General features: G+C 40.4%; 1 protein-coding gene across 15 annotated transcripts; it reads right to left on the reverse strand.

The window, feature by feature from the left end:
• Positions 1-6,580: 6,580 nt before the first annotated feature.
• LOC122051152 (G-type lectin S-receptor-like serine/threonine-protein kinase At1g61400) lies at positions 6,581-10,304 on the reverse strand. Of its 15 annotated transcripts, none has more exons than XM_042612126.1 (10): positions 9,969-10,304; positions 9,525-9,574; positions 9,346-9,401; positions 9,220-9,276; positions 9,080-9,143; positions 8,022-8,219; positions 7,805-7,927; positions 7,552-7,697; positions 7,252-7,461; positions 6,581-6,832 (listed from the first exon to the last, which is right to left on the reverse strand). In XM_042612126.1, the coding sequence occupies exons 4-9, from the start codon at positions 9,220-9,222 to the stop codon at positions 7,297-7,299; spliced, it is 699 nt and encodes a 232-aa protein (XP_042468060.1). In that variant the 5' UTR covers positions 9,223-9,276; positions 9,346-9,401; positions 9,525-9,574; positions 9,969-10,304; the 3' UTR covers positions 6,581-6,832; positions 7,252-7,296. The 15 variants fall into 15 exon arrangements, with proteins under 15 accessions (XP_042468060.1, XP_042468057.1, XP_042468058.1 ...); XM_042612123.1 differs by having other exon boundaries at positions 9,346-9,410; XM_042612124.1 differs by having other exon boundaries at positions 9,962-10,304.
• Between the last annotated feature and the right edge of the window lie 621 nt (positions 10,305-10,925).

The following is a 10,925-nucleotide window of genomic DNA, read 5'->3' on the forward strand; positions in this document are numbered from 1 at the left end:
TAGAAATAGCAAGACAAGAAATAATTAGCTATGTTCAGTATTTTACTCTCTCAGTGGCACTGTACTGGATTAGATATCCATTAGGTTGGGCTCCCATAGTCGTCCCTAGGTTTAGACAACCTAGTAAACCATACTGGATTCGGGATTTGCAGCCCCGGGTTTAGTTAGGGATGCGTGCATAGCAAGTACAGTTGTCGGGCCCAAACAGCAGCATGATTAGTATTTTCATCTATTATATATATACAATTTTCAAACTCTCACAAGATAGATAGGTGAATTCAGTACAGCTTCAGCATTACCATAACATTAGCTTAGCTTAGCTTTTTGTATCAGTTTAGCTTTCCTTTTGATATGATGCGATAGCCATGATTAGTTTTATTGCCATGATCAATTTAACTTCCATGTGTTGTATGACATGCCATGCTTAGCGTTTTCAGTATGTTTTTCAAATAGCATGTTTTAAAAGAATGATTCCATCGTATGCGTGTTTTGTGAGATAGATGGTTTCTTACTAAGCGAAAACTTACAGATACTTCTTTTCCTTATACTGCAGATAAAGGTAAAGGAAAGATGGACTAGCGGAGGCTGGAGGTCAATGCTACAAAGATGTGTGTGGGCAAGAACTTGGAATGAAGGTCTTAAGGATTTAGCAAGTCTAACTATTAGAACTTTGTTACTTTTAGTTTTAGCATTTCAGTTGTTTAAAAAGTCATGAACTAGTGAAATATGCACCATGCCATGGTTAGAATGCTAGATAATTGAAGTTAGAATGTATTTCAGTTTTGTTTAGAGTTGGTATATGAGATTTCTGCTCGAACCAGGGCTGAAATCAAGTTCTAATACGAAATCAGAAACCTCGATCGATCAGCTGATCGATCCGAGGGTTCCCAATCGATCAGCTAATCGATTGGGGAGTTTATCCGTGAATAGTAAGCTCCTGGATCGATCAGCTAATCGATTGGGGAGTTTATCCGCGAATAGTAAGCTCCTAGATCGATTAGCCGATCGATCCGGATGCGTTCTGTCGCAAACAGAAAGCCCTGGAATCGATCACTGGATCGATTGGCCAGGCTGGATCGATCAGCCAATTGATCCAGATGGAACCTTCGTACACAGTAGCGTGCTGGATCGATCCGTGGATCGATCAACCAGTCTGGATCGATCCAATCCAGTCCTTACATACAGTAGCATGCTGGATCGATCCGTGAATCGATCCGAACATTCCAATCGATCAGCCGATCGATTGAAATGCCTGTTTCAGCTGGAAGTACCTAAGTTCAGCCCTTAATCACACGTGAAGGCTAGATCTTCTCTTTTGGGGTAAAGGTACAACGTTCCTATTTGAGCATCAGTTCAGACTCAGTAGCAGTTGAGCTTAGTTTAGTAAAATTTTAAATTAGCCCACGTTTCCGCGCCTTGTAACATAGCCTAGCATAGCATAACGTAACGATCGGCCTTACAGCTTAGTTAGTAGAAGGCGGGTCGTTACAGAGTGGTATCAGAGCAGTGTTCCATACTTCCTACACACACATCAGCATTGAACCTGCAGCTTCCAAGTAAGAATACCTCTCACTCTATTTACGTTCTTGTTTTATGTTTATAGCTCATGTTTATAGATAACTAGAACATGTTTACATATGATAGCACCTAACATAATTGTAGTAGTTACTATGTAAACATGATATTAGCAGTTATGTATGTCCTCTATGTCTCTAGAAATGGCACGAGGACGCCCAGCTAAGAGGGCACCAGCTACTGAGCCCCAGCAAGAGGCAGGCAGTTCAGTGCCTCCCCCAGACCTTACAGCATTAGTGGCTCAGTTACAGCAACAGCTAGCTAAACAGCAACAGGAGATAGCCACCTTAAAGGCTAATCAGCAGAATACTCCCACTGTCACCCCGGAACCAAACGTAGCAACACCAGTAGTCTTAGAGGTTCCACCAGTCCGGCCTACAGCACCAGTAGCCCCACAGCAGGGGCAAGAAGAGAAGCCTATCTGATCCAGTGGCAAAAGATCAAGCCAGAGAACTTCTCAGGCACTAGTGAACCATGGGATGCTCAGTCCTGGTTCAAGACACTGGAGAGTACGATGGATCTTCTGGACTGGCCAGAGCACGAGAAGGTGAAGTGCACCTCCTTCTGCCTAGTAGGAGATGCACGCATGTGGTGGGAGAGAATCAAAGCGAAGTGCCCAGTAAACCAGATGACATGGGCTGACTTCGAGAAGGAATTCATTGAGGAGTTCTTTCACATGCGGGTCACAAACCGCCACTACGACAAGTTCACTGAATTTCGCCAGGGCAACCTTTCAGTTGAGGAAGCCGTGAAGAAATTCAACAGGTTGGCTCATCTGTGTCCTGAATTAGTTAGCACCGAAAAGGAACGAGTTCGGTTGATGCTCAAGATGCTAAGGTTGGAAATAGCAATGAACGTGACCAGCGGTGTTCATAGGCCGCAAACCACAGAAGAACTGATAAGTAGTGCTCTGACCACCGAACACTACCAGAACAGCATCAAGCAGCAGAAGCAAGTCCTCTCAGAGTCTAAGGGTCAAGGAGGCTCAGGTACTCAGAAACACCAGGGCCACTGCTCCCACGGCTCGAACTGGAAAGGGAACTCCAGCAACAAGTGCAAACCAGGGAGTTACCCAAAAGGAGGACCAGCCAGCAAACAGCCTAGTTACCCCAAATGTGTTACTTGCGGGAAATTCCACCCCGGAGTTTGTCGCAAGGGCACACGAGGATGCTTCGAATGTGGACAGGAAGGGCAAATGGCTAAGCAATGCTCGAACAAGACCAGTCTTCCTCCACCACAGCCGATTCAGTATGGAGGCCAGCCAGCACAGTTACATCAGATGCAGGCCGCTTTAGATGGTCCACACATAAGCCAGGGCAGACTAGAAGCTCCTTCAGCTATGGCCAATGCAAGGATCTTCTCACTCACCAGAGAGGACGTAGTGAATGCCTCGACAATTGTTACAGGTCAGATTAGTATTTTACAGCAAAGTACAACTGTCTTATTCGATACTGGGACAACCCATTCTTATGTATCTAGGGCATTCGTCGAAAAGTTGGCAATACCCCCAGAGGTACTCAGTAGTCAGTTTTTGACAACATTGCCTTCAGGAGAAATTATGGCCTCCACGCACTGGCTCAGAGCAGTGACAGTCATTATAGCAGACAGAGAACTCTTTTGTGATCTAATAGTGCTAAATATGACTGACTACGATGTCATTTTTGGAATGGACTTCCTGATCAGATACGGTGCCTCCATAGAGTGTCATAAGCAGAAAGTCGTATTCCAACCTGAAGTAGAAGAACAGTTCGAATTCATCGGGGAACCCAAGAGAAAGGCCAAGAAGTTCCTCTCAGCTATGAAAGCACAGAAATTAATGGATTCAGGATGTACGGAATTTTTAGCACACGTAGTCAATACCAGTCAGGACAAGGACCAACAGCTAGCAGGGGTCCGAGTCGTATGTGACTACCTAGCAGTCTTCCCTGAAGAGTTACCAGGTCTAGCACCAGACAGGGAGATTGAATTCGAGATAGAACTCATTTCCGGTACAAATCCTATCTCCAAAGAGTCGTACCGCATGACTCCAGCAGAACTGAAGGAACTTCATGAGCAATTACAGGAGCTGCTTGACAAAGGCTTCATACGCCCTAGTCACTCACCATGGGGAGCGCCTGTAGTGTTCGTGAAGAAGAAGGACGGGAGCATGCGCCTGTGCATAGATTACAGGGCGCTAAACCAAGTCACAATTAAGAACAGGTATCCCCTTCCCAGAATAGATGACATGTTTGATCAATTAAAGGGAGCAGCAGTGTTCTCTAAGATAGACCTCAGATCAGGTTACCATCAGGTGAAAGTCAAAGAAGGGGATATACCTAAGACAGCTTTCAGGACCAGATACGGACACTACGAGTTCATAGTCATGCCCTTTGGCATGACAAATGCTCCAGCTACTTTCATGGACCTTATCAACAGAGTATTCAGAGAATACTTAGATAAGTTTGTTATCGTATTCATTGATGACATCCTTATCTATTCAGGAACTCAGGAAGAACACGCAGAGCACCCGAGTATAGTATTGCAGATCCTTCAGCAGAACCAGTTGTACGCCAAATTCATAAAATGTGAATTTTGGTTGGATCAGGTGTCCTTCCTAGGTCATATCATCTCCAAGGATGGTATCATGGTAGATCCCAGTAAAATAGAAGCTGTGAGTAACTGGAAAAGACCTAAGAACGCTAGTGAGATCAGAAGCTTTTTGGGACTAGCAGGCTATTACTGTAACGCCTGAAAATTCTCAAAATAATTTTATAAATATTCTATGATTTTTCTGAAATTTTAGAATATTTTTACGGAATTTTTAGAGTAGCGGAAGTAGCAAAAACAAATAGAACCGCAAAATAGCCTAGGCGGGAATCGAACCCGAGATCTATGGTTTACGGATAATTCTAGTAACCAGTTGAACCCAGCAGGGCCGTGCTGAAAGGAAAGGGAACCAATAAAATTTATGTTGGAGTTGGGCGAATTAATTCCTAAATATAAATAGGAAAATTATTAAGTGAGGGATTACTTTTGATCGTGACAATTTCTCCCTCACCCTAGCCTCACGCTGCCCCCTCTTCCTCTTCCCTCTCTCGGCGCCAACCACAAGCACACCTAGGGTTCCATCCCTAGGGTCCTAAGGGCTTCTTCTGACGATATCTCGGGCACAAGGACGCTCCTCTCCGAGAGAAGGACACGTAGACGCGAGAAGATCGACGAAGAGATCTTCTCCACCGAAAAACCAGCGCTTAGATTTGTAAGAAATCTAGCACAGGAGGTAAGAAACCCCTCACCTGCAGTATAAGTAGCTTTCGTATGAATTTCATGTTTGTAGATTAGCTATATGCAGATTTTTGTCGACATTTAGGGTGTGTTTAACCCTCCTCACAGATTTAGGGATTAGTCGAGCATCTCTAGATGGGCCGGACACGCTTTTCCCCCTTCAGTCGGAGGTTTAGACGTTGTCGGGTGCCTAGAGGTGATCTCCCTGATAGAGAGGAGAGTTGGCGTACACCAAGTGTCCGATAAAATGACTAGTATAGTTTTAGACAGTTTAACAGCTCAGTTAAATGCAACAAGAGCATTTAAGATAGTATAGTAGTCTTGCTTCAGCTTTTACAGGACTAGATGTCCAATGGGTGGGCTCCCACAGTCGCCTCTAGGTTCAGACAACATAGCTCTAGGTTCAGATAACCTAGAAAAAGCGAGACAAACAATAATTAGCTATATGCAGTATTTTACTTTTTCAGTGGCACTGTACTGGATTAGATATCCATTGGGTTGGGCTCCCACAGTCGTCCCTAGGTTCAGATAACCTAGTAACCCTACTATATTTGGAATTTGTAACCCCGGGTTTAGTTAGGGATGCGCGCACAGCAAGTACAGTTGTCGGGCCCATCAGCAGCATGATTAGTATTTTAATCTATTATGATATATAGTTTTCAAACCTCACAATCAGTTATGTGAACATGATTTAAAATCAGAATTTGCTTAGTTTAGCTCAGTTCATGTTTCAGCTCAGCTCCTTCCTATGATGATGCATGATGACTTTATGTTTCAACTTTTGTTACACATGCTTTAGATGATAGTATGCCATGACTAACTTTTGATTTCTATGTGTTGTATGATAGCATGCCATGTTTAGTCTGGTCAGCACATATTTCAACAGCATATTTTCAAATCATAAATTGCATCGTATGCATGTTTTGTGAGGTAGATGGTTTCTTACTAAGCGAAAGCTTACAAATACTATTTTCTCTTATACTGCAGATAAAAGTAAAGGATCCAGCAAATCACATTTAAGCATTTGAACCTTAGTATTTCTATTACTCCTCATTTTAGCATGTTAAACGCCATGAGCTAATGAACTATGCATTAGACTATGCTTAGAATGTTAAATGTCTGATGTTAGAATGTTGAAGTTAGTTTAGAATGGATATAAGAAATTTTGGCACGAACAAGTGCTGAAATCAGAGCTTAGCTGCAAGATCAGAAACCCCAATCGATCGGTGGATCAATTGGGAGTCCTCAATCGATCAATCACTATAAGAAAAAAGCTAATAGACAACGCTTTTAAAGCGTTGTCTTTGTGCCTGAAAAAACGTTGTTAAAAGCATTGTTGTTAAAAGTCTGCTCAACGACAACGCTTTTAAAGCGTTGTCGTTTGTAGCAAAGACAACGCTTTTGCAACGCTTTAAAAGCGTAGTCATGTTTTGCAAAGACAACACTATTACAACGCTTTAAAAGCGTTGTTGTTTTTTTTATAAAGACAACACTTTTTGCAACGCTTTAAAAGCGTTGTCGCTTCAAAGAAAAAAAAATTAAAAAAATTATTTAAAAATCCTTATTTTTATATTTACGAAACTATTATTTTTCTTTTACCATGTCTAGATTCGAATTTTACATATAATCAACTCAGCTAATGATTTCAAACTCATACCAAAATAATAGAATTCTGAAATTGAAGTAATATTAGTATTTAATTACATGAGAAGCTAGTAAATATCAAAATTAACACTAATTCTGTTTCAAAGTAGATAGTGATATTCACATATAAAACAAAAGAGCACAAACTAATTAGCCGACCTCGAAGCCAACAATCTGTTTACTTCTACTAGCTACACTCAAAAATTATTATCGGCTTGAGAATGAGATACAGTACAGTAATTACTACCACAATACTGAAGAAGTAGCTTGTCTTTCTCAATCTATTACAGGAATAAGCAATTGGATTTTGTCTAGGATCTTTGTGAGCTTTGAACAGATTGAACATGGCCTGAAATATAAACAAAAAATTACAGTCAATAGTTTGAACCAAAAAATTACTTCTACTAGCTATTTTCTATAAATGAACCAAAACTCAATACTCAGAAATGAAATGCTTGCAGAAAGAAAGAAAACTTGCAGAAATACAACGTTTCTTCAAACTGCAGAAAGAAAGCTTGCAAAAATGAAACCTTTCTTCACTCTTTCTTCTATCTGTTGAATGTTCAGTCTAGGTTAGTCATTATACTAAGATCCTCTTAAACTTGTCTTGTTAGATTTGTGTGTGCACATACAGAAATGTTCGAATCTTTAAAATAATTCGAGTTTTGTCATAATTGCATTATTGCATATGTATTGATTCTATACAAACAGGACATGGTGCATGAGATGCATTTCAGAAGGTATAGAGTAGTCAGTTTCCGTGCTAACCAAATATGAAAATGTCCAAGCTTTTATTTGTCATGAACTCGTAAATCAGGATTCTTTCCTCATCCTCGATGCAGTAACCCAGTAGACAGACAAGATTTCGGTGTTGTAGTTTGGCAATGATCGAAACCTCAGTCTTGAACTCATCTGTACTTGTTCAGAAGCTTTGGACAATCTTTTCACAGCAACCTCTTGTCCATCTGCTAATTTACCCTGATATCTTAGAGAGTGAATGTTAGTTGTCAAAAATAATGTTAAGTGCATATATTAACTTACAAATAAAAAAAAATGTAGCATCTTCACCTTGTAAATAAAGCCAAATCCACCCATTCCAACTATATTGTCTCTTGAAAATTCATTTGTGGCAGCTCTTATCGAAACCATACTATATAACGGCAAGTCGAGCTCTGTTTCTTTAGGAGTGGAGGGGTCTACTATGTCTGGTTTAACTATTAAAAAATGAACAAGTTATACAAGGTAATAGCTTTTAGATATCACAAGCAACCATTGTTTAATTTCTGTTGCTCGTATGAATAATGAATAGTAGCAAACATACCGAGCTTGCTTCTTCGCTCCAACCATAAAAATGAACCAACACATAGTAACAATAGAAAGCTCAGCATTGGAACAGAAACTTTTATCACTAATGATTTCTGCTTTCCTGAACTCCTTATTGAATCTGCACATGAAGTTGATTTTAGTTCTGCTACATTTTAGTTCATAAAACTAGAAACTGAAAGCTGAATGCATAGTTCTGCACAGGAAGTTGTTACCTAATTCAGAAGCTGCAAGCCGAACGTATAGTTCATTGCCGCCTTGTGCAAAAACCCTAATATCCATCAGGTCAGCAGGCCAAGATAGGCACATGTCTCTGATCATAGAAAATGCCACGCAAGAACAGTTCGTCCAACACAAACTTTGGCACTCTTCCAGGGTCATGTTGCTCAATGCACTGGCGTTGCTAGTGGTTCCTAAATAGATTTAAACCCCTATAATTAATTTAACAACAACATGGAAATATATATATATATATTAAGAAAGAAAATTATGACTTAACAGTGTGTCTATGAGAGAATTTAAGGATGCTAATTAAGTACATGAAACATACTTTATTAGATTGAGCATGTAGCTAATTGAGCTTTCGATTGATTGGTTTCACCTTGTTGAGCTATGTACCTCTTCGATGTGGTTCGTCATTTACCACATATATAGAAGTAAAAAAGAAATAAATATAGTTTTTTTCTCCCTACTTATTTGGGATCAACTACAAGGAAAACTAAAAGCAGAGTGCTAATATGATTGAAGACATAAAAAAAACTCCTATTCTTTGCTATAACCATACCTCTATAGAGTTCATTGTTGGCATCAATGAAATAGCATATTTCTTCATCTCAGGAACACTTGTCTGCAAGTAGCTAACAGCCATCTGCCAAGCTATCAATCCCCAATCTGCTGCCCTAGCTCTAAACTCAAACAAAGACGGATCAATCTCAGACTCATGCTCTGCGATAAAAGGCGCCAGGAATGTCTCATAGACAAATGTTGCTCCCTAAAATGATTTAGATTTGTAATACTAGTTAGACCAAGTTGTAAGGTAGACATGAAAAAGCTAGTCTAGATAGGAAAAATATAAAAACACTTATTACTTTCAGTATCACTGGATATATCCAACTGAGATTACCCACTTTACATAACTCCAATCATTATTCATTGTTAAGCTAGTTAAATGAAGTATTGTTTAAAAAAGAAATTTCACAAAATGAACCACAAACAAATTCTGGCAATACAAAAGTTCTTAGAATTAGTTAAGTTGTAGAAAGGAGTTTCATACTTTTGTCCGGGGATGCCACAAATACAGGAAGGCGCCAAGCTTTGCTCCATAATAGAATGGTAACCTACATGGAGAAAAGGAAAATGATAAGAGGTGTAGATATTGCAACAATTATAAAAAGAAAAAAATTCCATGCTCACCATGAGAAGAGAATATCAGCAAATACTCCCAATTCTCTCAACAATCCAAATAGAATCCTAAAAAGGGAACAAATAATTCATCATGTTTGTTTATGAGAACATATAGACGAATTTTGCTTGACTGACCAATATTGGCACCAGAAACGCAACTGCTCAATCTCTTGCTTATTCAATTCTAGGGTCTTGTAACACTCGTAAGATGGATAAGCATAGACAAAAATCAGTCTGTAAAGTATAATCAACACACCAGTTTCTCATTGTAAACATCGCCCAGTCCAAAGCAACAAAGTTTTTTGGTATCTTACATCAAAACCCTAAAAATGAATGAAGTTAGCATGATCACTCCACCGAGAACCTAATAACAAGATAAACACAAGTTAATCCAGAAGGCTACAGTCTAGTAGCCCTAGAGAGAGAGAGAGAAAAGACGAAACATTTCTATCCCCAAATGTCGGATTCTAAAAACTAAATAGTTAGAGACAAAAGGTTGCCCATTTACATACTGGAACTTCTAATTCAGAACTGAGATCAAATGTTTCATCGTGAATCGACACAAAAGGTTCAAGAAGAAAGCAAGGGAGAGTGAAAAAAATGTAACCTAGAGATGACCTCGTCGTTCTTCCATGGACAAGCAAAGCAGATTGCTTACCTTTACGCTGGTAATCGAAGGAAGGGTGAGGCGCCTGAAAGCGGAATAAACTCCGAGAGAAAGAGAGAGACAGAGAGGACGAAGGAGGCTTACTCCTTACTTTCTCCTTCGCTCGACTGGAAAGGGGTTAAGCTCGGGAGCTGGAGTCGCGGCTGAGCTGCCGTCGCAAGGTCTTCGATGACCTGGAGCTCGACCAGTTCCGGGATCTGCCGCTTGAATAAGGTGTGGTCAAAGAGATTGGGCAGTGTGAAGGAAGCGTGAATGAGGCGACAGAGGCGAAGAGATTAATCCCGTGGTCTTGACGGAGAGGAGTTCGGAGGAGTGGTTCGCGGAGAGGGGTTCACCAGATAGGGGTTTGCCGGAGAGGAGTTGGATGGAGAAGGCCGCCTGAGATGAGGAGTTGGGAGAAGGGTTCAGGATCAAAAACGATCGGAAGATAGGAGTTGGGAGAAGGGTTTGAGTTTTCTACTCCTTACTTAGATCCAACGGTTTGTATTAATTAAGATTTAGATGAGAACTTCACAATAGATAACACTTTTTTAAAAATGTTGTTGTAGATACTAAAAAAAATACTAATAGACAACGCTTTTTATGAAGTGTTGTCTTTGACCCGTAAAAATCACTAATAGACAACAGTTTTTAGAAAAGCGTTGTCTATTAATAAGAAAATAATGAAATAGACAACGCTTTTCACTAAAAGCGTTGTTAAAAAAAAATAGACAACGCTTTTTATAAAAAACGTTGTTGTTTAAGTGTTGTAGAATCCCAATTTTCTTGTAGTGATTGGATCGATTGGCAACTTGTTTCGCGAACAGACTACGTCTGGATCGATCAGTCGATCGATCCAGCCTAAATTCATCGCGAACAGAAGGCTCTGGGATCGATCACTGGATCGATTGCCGGTCTGGATCGATCAGCCGATCGATCCAGAATATCGTCCTGAGCACAGTAGCGTGCTGGATCGATCACTAGATCGATCTAACCCAAGTGCACCATATAGTAGCAGGCTGGATCGATCACTGGATCGATCTGACCCCCCCTTCAATTGATCCATGGA

Source organism: Zingiber officinale, chromosome 3A, assembly GCF_018446385.1.
Source record: "Zingiber officinale cultivar Zhangliang chromosome 3A, Zo_v1.1, whole genome shotgun sequence".
In the NCBI taxonomy this organism is placed as follows: domain Eukaryota; kingdom Viridiplantae; phylum Streptophyta; class Magnoliopsida; order Zingiberales; family Zingiberaceae; genus Zingiber; species Zingiber officinale.

Coding starts and splice junctions, on each gene's coding strand:
- LOC122051152 (XM_042612119.1), bottom strand. Junction 7,698..7,804: donor GGAGCGAAGAAGCAAGCTCG/GTATGTTTGCTA, acceptor ATTTTTTAATAG/TTAAACCAGACATAGTAGAC. Junction 7,462..7,551: donor GATTTGGCTTTATTTACAAG/GTGAAGATGCTA, acceptor CTAAGATATCAG/GGTAAATTAGCAGATGGACA.